General features: G+C 41.0%; 2 protein-coding genes across 9 annotated transcripts in view; one reads left to right on the plus strand and one right to left on the minus strand.

The window, feature by feature from the left end:
* Positions 1-8,980: 8,980 nt before the first annotated feature.
* sumf1 (sulfatase modifying factor 1) lies at positions 8,981-15,255 on the minus strand. Its single transcript, XM_062048449.1, has 9 exons — positions 14,960-15,255; positions 13,593-13,766; positions 13,426-13,500; positions 12,654-12,736; positions 12,452-12,574; positions 12,269-12,383; positions 10,460-10,573; positions 10,320-10,379; positions 8,981-10,016 (listed from the first exon to the last, which is right to left on the minus strand). The coding sequence occupies exons 1-9, from the start codon at positions 15,197-15,199 to the stop codon at positions 9,915-9,917; spliced, it is 1,086 nt and encodes a 361-aa protein (XP_061904433.1). The 5' UTR covers positions 15,200-15,255; the 3' UTR covers positions 8,981-9,914.
* A 44-nt stretch (positions 15,256-15,299) lies between these two features.
* Positions 15,300-23,278, plus strand: part of LOC133650755 (inositol 1,4,5-trisphosphate receptor type 1) — a 212,214-nt gene continuing 204,235 nt past the window's right edge. For all 8 annotated transcript variants that reach the window (XR_009826296.1, XM_062048369.1, XM_062048382.1 and 5 more), the window contains exons 1-2: positions 15,300-15,674; positions 18,117-18,232. Coding sequence is in view for 7 of the 8 variants with exons in the window: in XM_062048369.1 (XP_061904353.1) it covers positions 18,141-18,232 (92 nt within the window). In the remaining variant the exon portion in view is untranslated. The remainder of the gene's footprint in view (positions 15,675-18,116; positions 18,233-23,278) is intronic.

Below are 23,278 nucleotides of genomic sequence, written 5' to 3' on the forward strand. Positions count from 1 at the left end.
TTATCTTGACAATGTCAAAATAAATACTTTTCTGATTCTTTTGCAGACTTCTTTGTATTTTACTGTTTCAATTTTGAAATTAATTGCTGCCTATAAAGTAGTCATGTTTGCTTCACAATGATTGTTAGGAGGAATAAAAGTACAGCAGATAAACATTAACATTATTCAGATGTATCAGTATATTATAGAAAAAACACTCCAAGAACATTTTGACAGTTCCACAGTCCCATTTATGTTGCTTATGTGTAGTCTTTACCCCAACAGCTTCAACATCTACAGTATGCTGACAAGTAGTGATGTCCAGATACCACTTTTTCATTTCCGATGTGATATTGGCCGAAACCGATGTTGATCCGATACAATATCCGCAGGAATTATTACTTTTTATTTTAAAGAGTGGAATGTTCGAAAAGGTGTGATCAAGTCAAATGACTCAAAGAACAATGGTAGATATGAAAAACAGTAACCTACTTATCATTAACTATCTGGTATAGACTTATGCTGTCTTTAGGTTGAAGTGGTGGGGTCCTTTTTTGGCGACATCAAGTGCCAACAATAATTCATTGTTAAACTCATGACTAAGTTGAATAATGCAGACACATTTGTTACTGGATACTTTCTAATACGCATCTGCCTTCGAGACTTTGTATGTGTAAGTACTGTACAACAGTAATTATTTAATACTTGTTTAGATTAACATATTTTATGTTTTAGACTGCAATATTGTTTAATTAAGGACATTTATTACGAATGTCTAGCTTGTTTGCTATTGTGTGCTTATGCTGCTAGCTCCCAGTAGCAATGTTTATCTTTTGTGAATTACTTCACAAAAATTCAAGAAAAAAACAACCTTGTGTGCTTACTGCAGGATATTTAGCTGTTAACTGGCTGTCCATTTTTGTACATGTAAACATGCTGCAGGACTGCTTGTATCGGAGCACTCATATCAGATTTTCAATGCAAGCTGATATCATCTTATCCTTTTTTTTTGTAACTGTTATCGGATATAAATATTAGATCGGGACACCACTACAGCCAAGTTGTTCTAGCCCTCATGAACATAATCAAATAATTATTTAATTCAGGCAGACATAATTGCAGGGCTCGAATTTTACCGCGGCAACTTCGGCAAGTGACGCGACCGCCCTCGCCTTTTGCTGTAATGCCCTAATTTTCCTTCGCTTCCCGCCGTGCGTTCAAGAGCGCACTGCTGTGTTTAGATGGAGACAGGTGTGGACAATATTGTCCCCACACTAAAAGTATACAGCGAAGGAGAAAACTTTTTGATGTTTTGCAGCAGGCGATGCGTTGTGAACGTTGTCACAACTTGTTTATAAGGTCTTTACTTTGTTTACTGGGATGTTTATGGGATGTCCTTTATTTAACTGCAAACTGTATCAGTATTCAAATAACACCAATACTGGCTAAAATGTTTTGTCATCTAATCGAATTGAACGCTGGCTGTGAAGATTGTTTATTCGATGTGAGAGGGATCACTCCGGGTTTTTATTGTTGGCCAAACTGTTGTACTGAACCACTAGGAGGCAGAGGTGGGACCAAGTCATTGCTTTGCAAGTCACAAGTAAGTCTCAAGTCTTTGCCCTCGAGTCTCGAGTCAAGTCCCGAGTCAAGACAGGCAAGTCCCGAGTCAAGTCCAAAGTCAAGACTGGAAAGTCTCAAGTCAAGTCACAAGTCCTGCATTTTGAGTTTCGAGTCATTTCAAGTCCTTTTAACCACAGACTAATATTTTTACACAGATTGTGTATGCTTTTAAACCGCTGTATTAAAACAAGTGCATTTGAAATAGCAGGAAAAAAAATAGTACTGACATTGCAATTCATAATAGCACTATTAACCAGTCATTTTAATAGTTTAAACAATTTTAAACATTTAACTCATTCCTTTACAGAATAAACACATTTGCAAAAACAAGTGCAACTGTACTTATTTGTACAAAAGTGTTAACATTGTATTTCCATGGCATATTGCATTGTAACTAGTTCCACAGCAGTTTCTATTCTGTTCTTACCTTATCTCATTGATCTCATCTCATACTGTATGTGTGTTTATGTGTGCGTACACATGAAAAACATAACAAATACATGAACATAACAATGAACAGAGTTGTACTTTTTAGATGTCAGGGCCCTATGCAATATGTACACATATTCTTAATATAGTACACATTTTAACTGACCTTTATTTGACTATGTTTGTCTTTTTGTAGGTGGCTAAAATATGCGGTGCTGCTGACCGCCGTCTAACGTTATGTTACTGTGTGTGATACATTGACTAACGTAACATTATGTGTAGGTACCTCATGCAACCCTGCTTAAAAAAATCACTTGACAAAAAGTATGAATAAGGTAGCAAACTGCAGTGGACGCAACATATTGCTGTGTTTGAAATGATGTTATAACCATAGACATCTTATAAGTAGACGCAGTATTGGTTGCTGTGACGCGAGCAAATTGCATCTTGAAGTGGTGATGAGGAGCCGGCGAGCAGCCTAAACTGACAGTTGACAGGTAGAAAACAAAGATGGCGGGCTGGTGTTCAGCGTTTTCCTGCTCAAATGAGCGGACTGTTGAAAATAGGAATCGGGGGATTACTTTTTACAAGTAAGATTTAACATTAATGTACTATTGGTTGTATTTTATGAAAATAACATTACCACAGAGTTGAGAAGGAGCAAAGATCTTCAATATTTGTATGTGAAAATCAGAAATAAATCTTCTGGGGGAGGATGACCCCCCTACAGGGGTTTGGTTTACAAACTTTCAGCCCCACCTAAAACAAAATTCACCAGCCGCCACTGATTATGATGCATTCTCATTTTAGGCAAAATATAAGACAATACTTTCTTAACAGTATAATTGTAACCAGGAATAAGTCTTCAAGTAACAATATTCAAATACTAACATTGTTGGGTAAGACAGCATTTGGTTTTATTCTGAATCCAGTGAAACAGATTGGTGGTTTTAGCTGATATAAAGACTTTCAGGTGTTTATATGTGGCAGCTCCTCTCTGAGCTGACACCTTACCGTGGTAGAGGAGTTTGCGTGTCCCAATGATCCTAGGAGCTATGTTGTCCGGGGGCTTTATGCCCCCTGGTAGGGTCTCCCAAGACAAACTGGTCCTAGGTGAGGGATCAGACAAAGAGCAGCTCGAAGACCTCAATGAGAAATAAAAACTATGGACCCAGATTTCCCTCGCCCGGACGCGGGTCACCGGGGCCCCCCTCTGGAGCCAGGCCCGGAGGTGGGGCACGATGGCGAGCGCCTGGTGGCCGGGCCTGTCCCTATGGGGCCCGGCCGGGCACAGCCCGAAGAGGCAACGTGAGTTCCCCCTCCAATGGGCTCACCACCCATAGCAGGGGTCATAGAGGTCGGGTGCGATGTGAGCTGGGCGGCAGCCGAAGGCAGGGCACTTGGCGGTCCGATCCTCGGCTACAGAAGCTAGCTCTTGGGACGTGGAACGTCACCTCGCTGGGGGGGAAGGAGCCTGAGCTAGTGCGCGAGGTGGAGAAGTTCCGACTAGACATAGTCGGACTCACTTCGACGCACAGCAAGGGCTCTGGAACCAGTTCTCTCGAGAGGGGCTGGACTCTCTTCTACTCTGGCGTTGCCTGCAGTGAGAGGCGACGGGCTGGGGTGGAAATTCTTGTTTCCCCCCGGCTCAGAGCCTGCATGTTGGAGTTCAACCCGGTGGATGAGAGGGTAGCTTCCCTCCGCCTTCGGGTGGGGGAACGGGTCCTGACTGTGGTTTGCGCTTACGCGCCAAGCCGCAGCTCAGAGTACCCACCCTTTTTGGATTCACTCGAGGGAGTACTTGAGAGTGCTCCCCCGGGTGATTCCCTCGTTCTACTGGGGGACTTCAACGCTCATGTTGGCAGCGACAGTGAAACCTGGAGAGGCGTGATTGGGAAGAATGGCTGCCCGGATCTGAACCCGAGCGGTGTTTTGTTATTGGACTTTTGTGCCCGTCACAGATTGTCCATAACGAACACCATGTTCAAACATAAGGGTGTCCATATGTGCACTTGGCACCAGGACACCCTAGGCCGCAGTTCCATGATCGACTTTGTAGTTGTGTCGTCGGATTTGCGGCCTCATGTTTTGGACACTCGGGTGAAGAGAGGGGCGGAGCTTTCTACCGATCACCACCTGGTGGTGAGTTGGCTGCGATGGTGGGGGAGGATGCCGGACAGACCTGGCAGGCCCAAACGCATTGTGAGGGTTTGCTGGGAACGTCTGGCAGAGTCTCCTGTCAGAGAGAGTTTCAATTCCCACCTCCGGAAGAACTTTGAACATGTCACGAGGGAGGTGCTGGACATTGGGTCCGAATGGACCATGTTCCGCACCTCTATTGTCGAGGCGGCTGATTGGAGCTGTGGCCGCAAGGTAGTTGGTGCCTGTCGTGGTGGTAATCCTAGAACCCGTTGGTGGACACCGGCGGTGAGGGATGCCGTCAAGCTGAAGAAGGAGTCCTATCAGGTTCTTTTGGCTCATAGGACTCCTGAGGCAGCGGACAGGTACCGACAGGCCAAGCGGTGTGCGGCTTCGGCGGTCGCGGAGGCAAAAACTCGGACATGGGAGGAGTTCGGGGAAACCATGGAAAACAACTTCCGGACGGCTTCGAAGCGATTCTGGACCACCATCCGCCACCTCAGGAAGGGGAAACGGTGCACTATCAACACCGTGTATGGTGAGGATGGTGTTCTGCTGACCTCGACTGCGGATGTTGTGGATCAGTGGAGGGAATACTTCGTAGACCTCCTCAATCCCACCAACATGTCTTCCTATGAGGAAGCAGTGCCTGGGGAATCTGTGGTGGGCTCTCCTATTTCTGGGGATGAGGTTGCTGAGGTAGTTAAAAAGCTCCTCGGTGGCAAGGCCCCGGGGGTGGATGAGATCCGCCCGGAGTTCCTTAAGGCTCTGGATGCTGTGGGGCTGTCTTGGTTGACAAGACTCTGCAGCATCGCGTGGACATCGGGGGCGGTACCTCTGGATTGGCAGACCGGGGTGGTGGTTCCTCTCTTTAAGAAGGGCAACCGGAGGGTGTGTTCTAACTATCGTGGGATCACACTCCTCAGCCTTCCCGGTAAGGTCTATTCAGGTGTGCTGGAGAGGAGGCTACGCCGGATAGTCGAACCTCGGATTCAGGAGGAACAGTGTGGTTTTCGTCCTGGTCGTGGAACTGTGGACCAGCTCTATACTCTCGGCAGGGTCCTTGAGGGTGCATGGGAGCTTGCCCAACCAGTCTACATGTGTTTTGTGGACTTGGAGAAGGCATTCGACCGTGTCCCTCGGGAAGTCCTGTGGGGAGTGCTCAGAGAGTATGGGGTATCGGACTGTCTGATTGTGGCGGTCCGCTCCCTGTATGATCAGTGCCAGAGTTTGGTCCGCATTGCCGGCAGTAAGTCGGACACGTTTCCAGTGAGGGTTGGACTCCGCCAAGGCTGGCCTTTGTCACCGATTCTGTTCATAACTTTTATGGACAGAATTTCTAGGCGCAGTCAAGGCTTTGAGGGGGACTGGTTTGGTAGCTGCAGGATTAGGTCTCTGCTTTTTGCAGATGATGTGGTCCTGATGGCTTCATCTGGCCAGGATCTTCAGCTCTCGCTGGATCGTTTCGCAGCTGAGTGTGAAGCGACTGGGATGAGAATCAGCACCTCCAAGTCTGAATCCATGGTTCTCGCCCAGAAAAGGGTGGAGTGCCATCTCCGGGTTGCGGAGGAGACCCTGCCCCAAGTGGAGGAGTTCAAGTACCTCAGAGTCTTGTTCACGAGTGAGGGAAGAGTGGATCTTGAGATCGACAGGCGGATCGGTGCGGCGTCTTCAGTAATGCGGACGCTGTATCGATCCGTTGTGGTGAAGAAGGAGCTGAGCCGGAAGGCAAAGCTCTCAATTTACCGGTCGATCTACGTTCCCATCCTCACCTATGGTCATGAGCTTTGGGTTATGACCGAAAGGACAAGATCACGGGTACAAGCGGCCGAAATGAGTTTCCTCCGCCGGGTGGCTGGGCTCTCCCTTAGAGATAGGGTGAGAAGCTCTGCCATCCGGGGGGAGCTCAAAGTAAAGCCGCTGCTCCTCCACATCGAGAGGAGCCAGATGAGGTGGTTCGGGCATCTGGTCAGGATGCCACCCGAACGCCTCCCTAGGGAGGTGTTTAGGGCACGTCCGACCGGTAGGAGGCCACGGGGAAGACCCAGGACACGTTGGGAAGACTATGTCTCCCGGCTGGCCTGGGAACGCCTCGGGATCCCCCGGGAGGAGCTGGACGAAGTGGCTGGGGAGAGGAAAGTCTGGGCTTCCCTGCTTAAGCTGCTGCCCCCGCGACCCGATCTCGGATAAGCGGAAGAAGATGGATGGATGAAGGTGTTTATATATGTTTAAGTATTTAGCAGACGCTTTTATCCAAAGCGACATACATAAAAAATACATATATAACAATCACTGTAAACATGATCATTTAAGGGAAGATTGTAATACAAAATATCAATACAAAGTGTCAAGACAGAATAAACTCTCTGCTGCTGCAGCAACAGAGATACGGTCTATAAGATATATAGATATCTAATGTATTCATACATTGTTTATGTAGGATATACGCATGTATATATAACGTAATTATATTGTTTCTTCAACTTAAAAATAGCTGACCGTTTTTTTCCCCATTCTCTGGGCTTATATTCCCAGTTTTGATTTCGGACGTCTGGTCACTTATAGCATATAAGAATATTATATTACTGTTAAGCAAACTATGAATAATAAAACATGTGTCCGTTATCATAGCTACACGTATGACAAAAAAGCGCGTGAAAATGAGAGGTGGGACCAAGTCATTGCTTTGCAAGTCACAAGTAAGTCTCAAGTCTTTGCCCTCAAGTCTCGAGTCAAGTCCCGAGTCAAGACAGGCAAGTCCTGAGTCAAGTCCAAAGTCAAGACTGGAAAGTCTCAAGTCGAGTCCCAAGTCCTGCATTTTGAGTTTCGAGTCCTTTCAAGTCCTTTTAACCACATACTAATATTTTTACACAGATTGTGTATGCTTTTAAAACGCTGTATTTATTTATTAAACAAGTGCATTTGAAATTGCAAGAAAAAAAATAGTGCTGACATTGCAATTCATAATAGCACTATTAACAGTAATTATAATAGTTTAAACAATTTTAAACATTTAACTCATTCCTTTACAGAATAAACACATTTGCAAAAACAAACATTAACATACTATTGGTTGTATTTTATGAAAATAATATTACCACAGAGTTGAGAAGGAGCAAAGATATTCAATATTTGTATGTGAAAATCACAAATAAATCTTCTGGGGGAGGATGACCCCCCTAAAGGGGTTTGGTTTACAAACTTTCAGCCCCACCTAAAACACAATTCACCAGCCGCCACTGATTATGATGCATTCTCATTTTAGGCAAAATATAAGACAATACTTTCTTAACAGTATAATTGTAACCAGGAATAAGTCATCAAGTAACAATATTCAAATACTAACATTGTTGGGTAAAACAGCATTTGGTTTTATTCTGAATGTAGTGAAACAAATTGGTGGTTTTAGCTGATATAAAGACTTTCAGGTGTTTATATATGTTTAAGTATTTGGCAGACGCTTTTATCCAAAGCGACATACATAAAAAATACATACATAACAATCACTGTAAACATTATCATTTAAGGGAAGAATGTAATACAAAATATCAATACAAAGTGTCAAGACAGAATAAACTCTCTGCTGCTGCAGCAACAGAGATACAGTCTATAGGTCCCTAGGATATATAGATATCTAATGTATTCATACATTGTTTATGTAGGATATACGCATGTATATATAACCTAATCATATTGTTTCTTCAATTTAAAAATAGCTTACCGTTTTTTCCCCCTTCTCTGGGATTATATTCCCAGTTTTGATCTCGGACGTCTGGTCACTTATAGCGTATAAGAATATTATATTACTGTTAAGCAAACTATGAATAATAAAACTTGCCAAAACATGTGTCCGTTATCATAGCTACACGTATGACAAAAAACCGCGTGAAAATCAGTGGTATTCAGTGAGGTAAAATGAATTAAATGCGCTGACAGTTCATTGCTCCTGACAAATGAATTGCACTGAGTGGAGCGGATCACCACTCCAAGATGGCGGCCCCGCGTCTCGTCTGCGCCAGTAGTGCTCGATGCTGCGTACCCTTAAAACATGTCTATGGTTATAACGTTAGCAGTGAGTTTACAGCCTCACTGATTTAACTACACAGCAAATAAAAGTCATGTTACTTAGCCAATAAACGTTATCTTACATTCAAAACTTACCCTTCTTTGGGCAACTTCAAATGTCGAACGAAGTTGGAAGTTGTTGCGTCTCCGTCTGTAATATTCGAACTGCGTGATTTGCATACGGCAATTCGTTTTTTGTTGACCAAGTCGTAGTTTTTATACCCGAACGAAACCAACTTTGGTATAAATCTTTCTCACTGGCGCGTTGTTTGACAACTCTTGTTCATTGGTTGTCCTGCAATTTGATTGGCTGAATGCTGTGTGATGAAAACAATGTAGATCTAATTTGATTGGCTGTTGTACTGAGAGCACACACGCTGACACGCAGCACACGCTGATAGACAGACACGTACAAAATGAAAGATACGGAGCGCTCCCAAATAACTTTTTAAGCTTTAGGTTTTGGGGAAAGTAGCAAGTCATGTCAAGTCAAAAGGCTCAAGTCCAAGTGAAGTCACAAGTCATTGATGTTAAAGTCTAAGTCGAGTTGCAGTCTCTTTACATTTTGTCAAGTCGAGTCTAAAGTCATCAAATTCATGACTCGAGTCTGACTCGAGTCCAAGTCATGTGACTCGAGTCCACACCTCTGCTAGGAGGCGTTGGAGAAGAAAAAAGCTTGTTTATTAGACTTCATCTTCATTAGCCAAACTGCTTTGTGTTTTATTTTGATATCAAAAAGTAAACACAAGGCTTTTTTTTTTTACATTAATTGTGGTTTTTTCATGTCACTAAGGTGTTACTTCAAAAATCATTCATATGACACAGCATTTTGTTAATGTTTTATTGTGTATAGTTAATTCCTATACGACATATTTCTGCTCAAACTCTTAATGGATCTGTCCCGATACAGCATCTACATCTACATATAAATGTACATCACTTAAAAAAATAAATAAAAACTCTCTCTATCAAAATGTAAAAATAGAGATAAAGGCATCATGTAACGACAAAAAGCTGACAAGTTGATGTTATTAAAGAATTTTAAAAAACTAATATTTGTTTATAGATATATGGATAACGTTTATCCATAGTCTTTTTATTAGACATTACAAATGACATGATGGTATTATGTTCACACCCCAACACTGCTTTACCCAACAATCAGTAACCATGATTTCAATATTGATAACAATAATCTTAATTATTACTTTGGCCATACTTGGCAGCCCAGATCTCATACATGAACACTATTTTTTTTAATCTATATATATATATATATATATATATATATATATATATATATATATATATATATATATATATATATATATATATATATATATATATATATATATATATATATATATATATATATATATATCTCCTGCCCCGAAAGAAAATAATGTTTGCCTTGGTGTCCTTCTAACTTGCCTTGGTGCCCTAAAATATGAGCTCTCCTTTAAGGAAATACTCGCCTTGACCTTAAAAAGTTACAATTCGAGGCCTGTAATTGTTTCGTGGACTCTGATAAAAAATGATTTTCATTCATTTCAAACAAAAATGAAAGAAAAATACTGACTTATTGTAACTAAAAAGTCATGTGGCTACAATAAAGCAGTGCATACATTCAGGCCAAGGAGATGGACCTAACATTACAAACCCTGTGACCCAAGTGTGAGTCAATGTGGCTGTGGAGAGACGCAACGAAAACCAAGATTGGAGGCGGAGCTGTCCGGCGTGTTCTGGCTCCGAGCCGCACAGCGGTACCGGTAACAGTATGACTATGAGTGGGAGAGAGATGTGGTACATATACATAAATCAAATGCCATCACACCACGAGACAGGTCACTTAATGAGAGAATCGATGTGAATAAAAATGGAAGCATTTTTCTAACAAAAGGGTGGGGAGGCCCATTTCATAAATTGTTGCTTATAGATCTATCACGTGTTCCAGGTATAAATAAAAATGTACACAAAATAACAAGTAGGCTTTTAAAATATGTTATCATCTAATTTGTGTCTTGTTACAGTGAGGGTATGACGCTTCTGTCAAATCTATAGAGAAAGTTTTGAATATACTTTACCTTGTGACACATGTATGACCCTCCCTTTTTTACTTTGTCAGTGCCTGATAGAGGACCTGTCTAAAATAAAAATGTAGATATTAGAATCAAAATTCAAGCTTAAAATCATTCTTAGAGATGTTGCGGTGGTGTGACATTACCGGGTTATTTTGTTGCTCTGCGGAGTGATGCACTGTCCACCAGTCTGACGTCCATTCCCACGCATTCCCCACCATGTCAAACACACCAAAAGAATTGGCGGGAAAAGACATCACCTGCAGGGTGTCAGACATTCCGATCATATATTTGGGCTGCTAATCAATGGGAAAGATTGCAACTTTGCCAGGTGACTTTGCAGAAACAAAGGAGAAAAGGAAAAGAAAAATGAAAGTGAAGAAAATAGTCTCCTAATTGTTAAAATGAATAGTTTTTTGGTGTCTATAGAAAAACACAAACATTGTAATGTCAGTTTTCTTTAAAAAAGTATTAGAGGTGCATGATGAATAGTATTATATTTTAGGAGTTATCATGTCACACTGATGAATCCAATACCATAAAAAATTGCTCAGCTAACCGATAAAAATGCTCTAATGAGGTGAGATTACCCACACTGTGCAGTAGGGGGGTTAGGGTGAGCAAATGAAGCGCTCCTTTTCTCCTACTTAGAATGCTTCAAGCCTGCCGTAAACTTCCTTTGAGCTCATTGTAAACAAACATGGCGTTGATCTTGTGCTACTTTGTCACTATTTCGGAGGAAGACTTGTGTGTGCTATTTGCAAAATGCTCTGCAAATATTCCACGAGGAGGAAAATAACATCACGCTTCAACTAGGGCTGCAACTAACGATTAATTTGATAATCGATTAATCTGTCGATTATTACTTCGATTGATCGATTAATAATCGGATAAAAGAGACAAACTACATTTCTATCCTTTCCAGTATTTTATTGAAAAAAAACAGCATACTGGCACCATACTTATTTTGATTATTGTTTCTCAGCTGTTTGTACATGCTGCAGTTTATAAATAAAGGTTTATAAAAAAAATTGTTTTAATAAAATAAAATATTAAATTTAAAAAAATAAATATAAAAATAAATTGCCTCTGCGCATGCGCATAGCACAGATCCAACAAATCGATGACTAAATTAATCGCCAACTATTTTTATAATCGATTTTAATCACATCAATCCTTATAAGCCACTATTGCTACGACAGTGTTTTGAAAGTGTAATTGTTATTGCTATAGCCAGACTTAGTTAGAAGACCTAATGAACCTAATTGGACTAGTCTTTTGAAAGCCTATGAAGGCATGTGCTGCCAGAAAAGCTGCCACAGAACCAGAAAAAAAAGTACCGTCAGGACAAATCTACAGGTACAGTTTGTCAAATCCACCTTTGTTTGAGTCTTTCTTATCTTAAATCTACATTTGAAACATAATAGAGAAAATATTTTTGGTTATCAGTCTTGAAAAACAGGAGGTATCGGCTAAAAAATTTTTTTCATGCATCCCTATGTAATATTAACAATTCTACTAGCTGTCGTCACCTATAACACAAAACTAAACTTGTTCAGATAGCTTAGTATAATTGACCTATATCAGATTGATGTTAACATCTTTAATGCACAAAATGTATCAACGTGCATCCTTAAATTTTGCTAGAAACAGCTTGTACACACCTGCAGTAAACCAAAAGTAATCGAGCACAGGATCAATACAGTATCTATCTAAGATTATACGGTTTACCGCTATCCATACAGTGCACGTAATACAATTACAATCATATTATTCATGAGATCTGCAAAAACCTGAGCGGCCAATTATCATTAGCATTTTTTATTTCCTGTGGATTCTCATCACTATTAAATCTTCTAAATCAATTACAAATCAGGTTTCTTCCAGCTAAATGATGAAATCTCTTCGACAGGGCCAAATGGCGGGATTTCATTTCCTGACCCTTACGATCTTACCGGTGAGGTTTTGACATATCCATCTTCTGCAGAATTATGTTGGGGGAAGTCCCCCTGCCAGAGGTTGGCGAAGTGTTGCCCCTTTGGGTTCAGCAGATTTCCCCATGGGTAAAGTCTACAAGTAACAATGAAATGGAGAAATATTGCATACAGAACTGGTGAGGGTGGAATTTTCAATCTCACCTGTCTCTTAAATTGCCCCTACAGGCGTACTCCCACTCTGCTTCTGTGGGAAGCCTCTTGCTGACCCAGGTACAGTAGGTAACAGCGTCCGCCCAAGAGACATGAATAACAGGATGATCCAGTCTTGAAAAATACATGATTTTAGTTTTTTCACCAAAACTGATTTAAAAATGGGGGTTCTTTCCAAATCAAAGCTCCTTACCTGTCTTTGATATCACTGTCAGAACCCTCTGGGTGTCTCCAGTTGGCACCATTCACTGGGAGCCACCAGGGGGCAGCAGCCACCTTGAAATGCAAGCATTTGTTATGTAAATGATGCAGTTAAGGACTATAATACTGTATTTCCAACTATTGAGCCATCCATCCATCCATTTTCTACCGCTTATTTCCTTCGGGGTTGCGGGGGGTGCTGGAGCCTATCTCAGCTACAATCAGGCGGAAGGCGGGGTACACCCTGGACAAGTCGCCACCTCATCGCAGACTATTGAGCCAAATAAAGTGAAATGTCTTTTTTACTGCTGTGGATTGCTTCCTGCTGATGTGCACTGTAACTAAGGGACAGCGTGTCTCGGATGGTAAAGCGGCCGTGCCAACAACTTGAGGGTTCTAGGTTCAATCCCAGCTTCCGTCATCTTAGCCACGTCTGTTGTGTCCTTGGGCGATACACTTCACCCTTGCTCCAGATTTGTCGTGGTTAGGGCCTTGCATGGCAGCTCCCGCCATCAGTGTGTGAATGGGTGAATGTGGAAATAGTGTCAAAGCGCTTTGACACTATCACTTGAAGGTAACAAAGCGCAATAACCCATTTACCATATGCAATGGGGAAAAAAACACATGTCAGCAGGAAACGGTGGGAAAACAAAGCCCCAGAAAGTGCATGGTTTCAATGGCAACCACAAAAACAGAGCCCCATCTGGGATAGTTGAGCGGTCTATAAGAGGAAACGTTGTAAAATAATACAAAAACATACTTACCGCTTGTGTGATTTGGCTTTTGACAGTCTCACTCAGAATTCCTTCAAAAACAAACGAATCCCCAAACTTCTCTGCCTGAGAGAATAAAAAGCGATATGCAAATGACCCCTCAGTTCGCTGTGTTAAGTAAAACAATACACGCATAGCAATTCGGACTTGACTAGCACCTCGGTCACGTAGCCAGTGGCATTGACAAAGCTCTGAAACTGTCGGTTGGTGACTTCCTGGATGTCCATGTAGAAAGAGTCCACATGGACCCGCCTCTGAGGACCCTCGCCATCAGCAGGGATGCCCGGGCTGTCTGTTCCCATTAGAAATTCTCCGCCAGAAATCAGCACCATCTACAGTATATGCAGGAAATAGTCATGCAAATGTTGTGATTTTCTGTCTTCGGTTCGTCAAACAACATATTTACAAACGGGAACAGCTCATCAATTCCGCGTATTTAAGCGCCCAAACAAACTGCAAACTAACCCACTACGGGGCCAAAGAAAGTTGTGAGGTGTAGGACACTGTGTGACAACAGTGCGACTTCCTGGAAGTGACTGCATCTGTTGATGTAAATAAATTTGTGTGAACACACAATCGCTCGTTCGCTTGTTTTTGGATATGGCACGAGCGCCAGCACTTTGATAAAGAAGGTAAATAACACTACTAAGTTAAATAAATAACTCAGGGCAAAGTAAGGAAGTGGTATTGGTGTGTTTCTGTCTACCCCTGCGCCAACTAGTCTTCAAGAAAAGGTGAAAGTGATGTTATATGTTAATTAATATATTTCAGACATAATTTATATGCATTGTTTTCTGCTTACAAAACCACAATTATTTTCTGTAAAATGTGTGTTGTATTAATATTTTCAGATGTCTGGAACAGATTAATTGGATTTGTGCAAACAATTGCTACTGTTTTTGTTTGATTCACTCTTTGGAATGGAAAGATATAAAAAACTGGACTACCACTGTACAAGCTGTACACGGACTACTCTAATGTGTATCTATATGCAAAAGCAGTTATTATAGAATTGTCCCTTGAGAAAGTATAATAACACTGTTACAGAAATGTGAGGGGTGTACTCACTTTGTTGATACACCGTATAATGTGATAAAAGATTGACTTAATCTATTTAGGACACACACACAAAAAAGGGGAGTTTAGCTAAGAAAACTTATATTATGTATTTTTGTCAGTCGTATCAATTGTTTTATGTAATCATGTAATGTACAAGCTGAGTGTCTACAACAGCACATTTGGCACCTAAATCTCGTGATTTTTTCATGTTTTAATATTGTGAATCTGTGTACTGTACCATGTTTTGAATGTGTTTGTCTTAATTTTAATATCAATTTACCAAGACAGTGGAGATGACAATTAGCCATTGGCTATAATCTCACATATTTACATATCAAACATTAATTAATATGTATTGTCCCCTTTTTAAATAAACAAAATCTCAGTTTATAGCCTCCAGCAGACACAAGTACCGCCTCATAAATACACAAAAGGAGTTAAGTAATTAGTTTATGACCAACGTTACCTTACTTAGTATCTTCTCCTCCCCATTTGCACCAGAAAGCACCTCATTTGTTCCAAGAGTATATTTTACAGCTGCATCCTGCGATGATGTCTTGTGCTCTACAACGGGGTCTCTCTTCAAACTCTCACAGCCACAGCTCGCTCTGCCCTGCACGGCTTCTGGCTCCGACTGAGCCCCGTATACATACATTTTGTCCAGGCGTCCCAAAAAAAACACCAATACAGCCAAAACCCCGAGCATCGTCGCTCAGGCACCGCTCTTGTTGTTTACACTTCCACTTCCGCAAAGGCACGTGATTAGTCTTCTTCCGCTTTGCTTTTTTTTTTTAATTGCGCAGCTGGTCAAAGTACTTGAATACATTGCCGTAAACACAACAAAATGGTTTAGCTTGTAAAAGTAGTGGTTTTAAATGAAGGTGAAAGGAAATATTTGCCACTTAGTTGTGGTGTGATATGACAATATTACCCAGAGAAAAATAGTGCCGCCTGGCGGGAAGAAGCGGCAGCGGTCGAGCAGCAGCGGGAGCTCAGAGCAACGCCTGTCCGCCTGCCTGCTCGCCTCCTCGGCGGCCGAGCTGTCACGAACACAGACTGGGTCCATTTCGCTGGGTCTCACTATCGGCCAGCCGAAGGAGAGGAGAAGAAGGAGAAAGAAGCCGCCGTCATGTTGTCGTAACTCGCTTTCGAAGAGCTGAACATCGTACATCGCCACCGAGGTAAAGTTGAGCCTCAAAACTTATTTTCTTATCTTCATCATGTCTCTCACAGAGAGAAAAGATGGAGCTCTCTCCTTAAATGGACAGCATGTTTTCTTCTCCACTGCTGAAGACCGTTATCTGTGGCTCAACCATGTTGGGATTTTTCTTGATCGATTCAAATTCAAAATGTGTTTTGTTTAACCCAGAAATGACAACCATGCATGATTGTGTGTAAAACAGTAAAATGCACGAACAATCTTTATTTGGGGTCTGTTAGGCTACACTAATCTGTGTCAGATGGAGCAAAGTGGACCTGTTGCAGGTGCACAGCTTCTTGTTTGCTGCACAAATTATTAACTATTCAGCTGAGCCAGCAGGACTCTATTCCTCTGACATGAAAGGTTGTTTACTGTAGATGCAAATACATGCCTTACTTATCTAATGACAATCTACGGAGCCCCTTAAAGGCCTACTGAAATGAAATTTTCTTATTTAAACGGGGATAGCAGATCCATTCTGTGTCATACTTGATCATTTTGCGATATTGCCTTATTTTTGCTGAAAGGATTTAGTAGAGAATATCGACGATAAAGTTCGCAACTTTTGGTCGCTGATAAAAAAAAGCCTTGCCTGTACCGGAAGTAGCGTGACGTCGCAGGTTGAAGGGCTCCTCACATTTCCCCATTGTTTACACCAGCAGCGAGAGCGATTCGGACCGAGAAAGCGACGATTACCCCATTAATTTGAGCCAGGATGAAAGATTCGTGAATGAGGAACGTGAGAGTGAAGGACTAGAGTGCAGTGCAGGACGTATCTTTTTTCGCTCTGACCGTAACTTAGGTACAAGGGCTCATTGGATTCCACACTTTCTCCTTTTTCTATTGTGGATCACGGATTTGTATTTTAAACCACCTCGGATACTATATCCTCTTGAAAATGAGAGTCGAGAACGTGAAATGGACATTCACAGTGACTTTTATCTCCACGACAATACATCAGCGAAGCACTTTAGTTATGGAGCTAACGTGATAGCATCGTGCTTAAATGCAGATAGAAACAAAATAAATAAGCCCCTGACTGGAAGGATAGACAGAAGATCAACAATACTACCAAACACTGGACCTGTAACCACACGGTTAATGCTGTACCGCCTGGCGAAGCCTAGCAATGCTGTTGCTAAGGACGCCATTGAAGCTAACTTAGCTACCGGACCTCGACAGAGCTATGCTAAACACATTAGCTCTCCACCTACGCCAGCCCTCATCTGCTCATCAACACCCGTGCTCACCTGCGTTCCAGCGATCGACGGCGCAACGAAGGACTTCACCCGATCATCGATGCGGTCGGCGGCTAGCGTCGGATAGCGCGTCTGCTATCCAACTCAAAGTCCTCCTGGTTGTGTTGCTGCAGCCGGCCGCTAATACACCGATCCCACCTACAGCTTTCTTCTTTGCAGTCTCCATTGTTAATTGAACAAATTGCAAAAGATTAACCAACACAGATGTCCAGAATACTGTGGAATTTTGCGATGAAAACAGAGCTGTTTGTATTGGGATACAATGTGTCCCAATACTTCCGCTTCAACCATTGACATCACGCGCAAACGTCATCATACCTAGACGTTTTGAACCGGAAGTTTCCCGGGAAATTTAAAATTGCACTTTATAAGTTAACCCGGCCGTATTGGCATGTGTTGCAATGTTAAGATTTCATCATTGATATATAAACTATCAGACTGCGTGGTTGGTAGTAGTGGGTTTCAGTAGGCCTTTAAGGGACATGAATGTTTTGCGAGATTTCGCAATACTTTTGCGAGATCTCGCGATACTTTTGCGAGATCTCGCGATACTTTTGCGAGATCTCGCGATACTTTTGCGAGATCTCGCGATACTTTTGCGAGATCTCGCGATACTTTTGCGAGATCTCGCGATACTTTTGCGAGATCTTGCAATACTTTTTGCGAGATCTCGCAAAAGGTTTTTTTCCTATGTCAGTGAACCGGAAGTAAAACAGACACAGCGATGGCGGACCGGAAGTGAAACAGACACCGCGATGGATGAGCGGGAGCATGCGGGAGCCTACCCATCATCTGTGCTCTGTTGTGGGATCATAATACGATTTGATGTCTTTATATGTTAGGCCAATACTAAAATAGAAATCAATTAACTTCTCCCATGGATGATGGGTAGGCTCCTCCATCGCTTTGTCTGTTTCACTTCCGGTTCACCATCGCTGTGTCTGTTTTACTTACGGTTCACTGACATAGGAAAAAAACCTATTGCGAGATCTCGCAAAAAGTATTGCGAGATCTCGCAAAACATATTTTTCCCTCCATGTCCTTTTAGGGGCTCCGTAATAATCAAACTACCATTTAAAAAGGAATCATTGTTATGATGACAGCTACGATAAACCATTTTACTTCTGAAAACTTTTCTTGACATTCATTTTCTCTTGCGGTAGGTGTCCCTTGGGTGTGTGTCCAACATGTCGGATAAAATGTCCAGCTTCCTGCACATCGGGGACATCTGCTCTCTGTATGCGGAGGGATCTACCAATGGGTTCATCAGTACCTTGGGGTAAGTGCATTGGACTGGCCCACGCGATTACCACATTCGTGCACACCCCATATCATAGGATGTTTTAACGAAAGTTTTTTGTATTATATGATTTTCTGTGTTAGCCTGCTCTAAACTCCCCATTCTACCCCAGCTCTCTCCCCTCTCTATGACATCATCACTAGTTGACGCTGTAATTCTCCGGAAACAAAGTTAAACCACCAGTATCTGTTCATTTTGTATATTGATTACCCCAGTGGCGGGCCGTGCGTTTCCCGCCTAGGCCTTCAGTGATGTCCGACTTCAATAATTACCTCTCAAAATACCATAATTTATGTCACCACATGACCATTGCAGGAGAAATACTATACAGAAACACATTTACACATTATTGGGCATTGAATCACCACATCAACGGTGTACAAAACGGGTTATTTTTCGGCGCATTTCAAAATCAATAAAACATATCTTATGTGGAACTGTCAAAATTATAACTGCAAAAAACATATTAAACGTGAAAAAACAAAAATATATATATCTGAACTCACAATTTGAAGAACCCATTCGAGCTTCCGGGGTTGGCCCATATCGTCTCACAAGATGTAGTTTCTCTTTAAATATCCTTCTTGAAAATGGCTTTGCAAATATATGTGTTGTCTTGTCTAATCATAAAAGATGCAGACGAGGCGTGTTGGCTAAGTTCTTAAAAGTTTACTCCACAGCGTGCGCATCAAAAACACCGGCATGGCTACATTAAACCTAAACGGGGCTACTGCGCATTCTCTTCACTACTGTGGAATGCTGGGTAATGGAGTTCTTATGTTACCTAGCTCAGTCGTCCCCAACCTTTTTGTATCTGCGGACCGGTCAACGCTTGGAAATTTGGCCCACAGACCGGGGGTCCCTGCAGACTGTATTGATATATATTGATATATAATGTAGGAACCAGAAATATTAATAACAGAAAGAAACAACCCTTTTGTGCGAATGAGTGTAAATGGGGGAGGGAGGTTTTTTGGGTTGGTGCACTAATTGTAAGTGTATCTTGTGTTTTTTATGTTGATTTAATAAAAAATAAAAAATAAAAACATATATATATATATATATATATATATATATATATATATATATATATATATTTTTTTTTTTTTTTTTTAAATTTTCTTATTTCTTGTGCGGCCCGGTACCAATCGATCCACGGACCGGTACCGGGCCGTGGCCCGGTGGTTGGGGACCACTGACCTAGCTCATAACATCACAATATATATCTGCCGTAGGCCAGCTGGAAGGCCTTACTGACAACAACTTGTGAACTGATTGGCTATCGCAACTGTCTGTCAAATGTTCGTGCCTGTTCACTTACAGTGCACGGAGGCCCGCGTTGTTGATTCTGAAGGCCCGGACAGATTTTGTACAGCATGGCAACATAAGCTAGCTGAATTCTGATTGGATAAAAATGCTATAACCTAAAAACAATAGCACTGGAAGGAACATAATATGACATGAAGAGAATATGAATACTTTTAGATATTTAGGGAAAGTAAATTAAAAAATACTATTATCTTTAATTATGATCATGATTTCTGGTTATGTTAGGCCAGCAGAGAAGGCATTGTTGGCCCTGACGGCACACCACTGGGTTATCCCAAAACAGCACAATTTAATAAAGAACATTCCTTTTATAAAGAAAAACAAACTTTTAGAAGAGAAATATTGCTTAATAATACAATAGAATGTACTACTAACAACTACAGTAGTTTTATGAAGTAATGTAAGAATAATATACACTATTAACCTTGGAGAGTGGACTTCTACGGTGTCTCTTTCCAGCTGCTTCTCCATCAAACACACCATCAGCAGTTTTTTCATATTTTCATGGATAAATGTCTGCCACTTAGAGATCCTTTTAACATTCTTAGCTGGCGTTAGACTCGTTTTGCTTCCAAATGGTGGAGGCTACCTACATGTAATTGAATATGGTGCCCCGCAAGGGCAAAATTTAAGCCACCAAACCTTAAAAATTATGCTTTTTTTCATGCATTTAAAGTAATATATTGTATGAATGGATATACTGTATGTAGGCTATTAATTGTGCACTATTGACGAGTTATGCCCTGTAAATTCGGACACCGAAGAAAGACTTTGATCACCGAAACAGCACTGCCAAAACAGGATGTTGTGATGACGTAGGCAAAACTCATACGATTGTCTGGAGCGGAGGCAGCGTGTCTGTGGTGTGGACCTACTTTATTGTTACCCAGATGTACCCGCGGGCAGCGATCTGTGCAGGTATTAAGAGGTAGAAGTAGAGAAAGGCTGGAGCAGCAGCACTAAGCAAGTGTGACGTCAGGCTTGCTGCAGCGCTCGCTGTTCATCACAAACATGGAGCGGCAGAAGAAGGAGCCCTCAAACACGAGTACAGTCTCCAATAACACCAGAAAAACATGTTAGATTTGTTGCTTGTTGTTTTTAATAAAGAAAAAGTCACTAAAAGAATTGGAGAAGTCTATAGAAATTAGAAAATCGTCAACAAAGTACATTGTACAAAAAGCAACAACAATAGAAAAATAAAGCAAATAGAAACTTTAAAATGATCAACAACGCACATTGTACAAAAAGCAACAACAATAGAAAAATACAGCAAATAGAAATTTGAAAATTGTCAACAAAGTACATTTTACAAAAAGCAACAACAATAGAAAAATAAAGCAACACTATATAAAAAAACAAAAAAAACAATACTAGTAACACCTATTTTGGTATACATGTCTGTATAAATATTTTAAGCCTTTTTAAAGAAAATATACACATTCAAATTATGATGATGATGTCATATTGACCACGCCCCCAGCCATGTCCCTAGCAACGCCCCCAGTGACACAGGTGTAATGGCAAACTGAGGAAGAACTTCGCAGTGATACGCTCGAATTGCTTCTCCAATTTGGAGTCACGCTCTGATGATTTATTTCTTTAATTCAATGAATACCATCTGCTTCTCCCAGGAAAACAATGTTATGTTGATCTCTACTGTAGCCATCACTGTGACATTTACTATGCCAACTAATGGCGGAGATGCTTATAACTAAATTATTGCAAGTTACAATTAAAGACAGCTTTTATCTCAAAACATTCTCGAATTGGGCCACTCTTAAATTGAGGTACCACAACAATTGAGCATCTAACAACTAACTACTGGTAAGAAGCTAAAAATGAATACTTGTTGAAGCACATGTTGCTTTAGTGACAGCATTCCACCTTGTTGGGTAGGATTCTATCAGCATCTTGCATGCAATATTTCCGCCTTCTTCCTTGCAAATGTGCTCCGCATGTGTCAGATTGAGGGAACATCTCCTTTTTGGACTTATGCTTGGACTCATTGTCAGCTGAATTTTCCCCTTTAGCTTCAGTTTTCCAGCAGTCACCCCAAGGTTTTGGACCAAAACTGACTGCTCGAAGTGCTGGATGCTGACCACTCATGATAATTCAAATAGAGCTACAGTCCTGCCATCTTCTGGAGTCAAGAGAACAACAACTCAGGTTGCCTACAACCATAGCTGCTAATAAGCACTTGTTAGTCGGCGGTTATTTGCTTTTGTAGACCAACACGCACCGGCGACTATTGCATTGTGGAGGTTGGTGGTTGGTTAGGTGCGTATAGGCGACACTTTCTACTCAGTGACAGAGTAGGACTGAGAAGATACATCCATGCAGTTTTGCATTTTTATCTCATGGAACAAAGGCGTGAAAACTAGTGGGAGGACTTCGAAAAGGTGCTCTGGTCTTAACTGACCCCTCCAGCAATGATAGCGCTGGGAGAAAAGGAATCAGAGGTGGCAAATGCACACGCAATGATGAAGTTTGTTTTTGTATATGTGGCAGCAGTGGAGGTGGTGAACAGATGGAAACTGTACAGTCAGTGTAATTGTGTGTATGCAGTCGTGAAAAAGTCAGCGAGTCATTTTCCCACACGGCGGACTTGTTGCATCTAGATTTACTTAGGGAATTGATATAAAACTGCATTTAGAGACATCATACAGATAGAAAAAGGTATTGTTTTGTCTATTGTGACATAAGTAAATTAATCAGAAGTGTGAAGTTGCATTAAGACTGAATCACTGTAAACATTTTGTTGAGTTGAGTTTGAGTTTATTTCGAACATGCAAGCATACAACATGATACATCACAATTTCCAGTTTTCTCTTTTTAACATGTTCGAAAAGGAGTAGGAAGAAGCAGAGCTTCTTTAATCCCCTTTTCCTTTACATAGCTGTTGCTAACACTTTTGTTCACTTCCTGTTCTCAATGTATTCACAATATACTCTATAAGTAATAACATAAAAACATAAATAAATAAATAATAATTAATGAAGTAAGTTGTAATATAGATGGTGAGATAAATAGGATCTTCAATACATTCAGAATGTTTATCATGGTTCTTCTTCTTTGTACTTTGCAAACACTTAAAGTTAGAAAAGTTTCTTGAATTGGATCATTTTAGTACATTGTTTGATTTCTTTGCTTAATTAATTCCATTATCTAACTCTACATACTGATATACTAAAGGTCTTAAGTGCATACAAATGTTTTAAATGACATTTTTTCTCTAAGGTTAGTTTCTTCTCTTTTGTTGAGAATAATTGTTGTACATTCTTGGGTAGCAGGTTATAGCTTGCTTTGTGCATACTTTTAGCTGTTTTCAAATGCACTATGTCGTGGAATTTCAATATTTTCGATTCAATTAATAAAGGGTTTGAATGTTCTCTATATCCAACCTTATTTATTATTCTAACTGATCTTTTTTGTAACACAGTTAATGAATGAAGTGTACTTTTTTAGTTATTTCCCCATATTTCTGCACAGTAACTCCGATATGGTAACACTAGCAAGCATTTTTGGTCCAGTGCATATTTAGCTGTATTCAATATTGACGTGTTTCTTGCTACTTTATTTTTTATATGAGATTTCCAGTTAATTTTATCATCAATCATTATACCTAGAGATTTGGTTTCATTTACTGTTTCAATTTCTACTCCGTCTATTTGTATTTGTATTTGACTTTCCAATATC

This window comes from Entelurus aequoreus, linkage group LG01, assembly GCF_033978785.1.
Source record: "Entelurus aequoreus isolate RoL-2023_Sb linkage group LG01, RoL_Eaeq_v1.1, whole genome shotgun sequence".
NCBI classification, from domain to species: Eukaryota; Metazoa; Chordata; class Actinopteri; order Syngnathiformes; family Syngnathidae; genus Entelurus; species Entelurus aequoreus.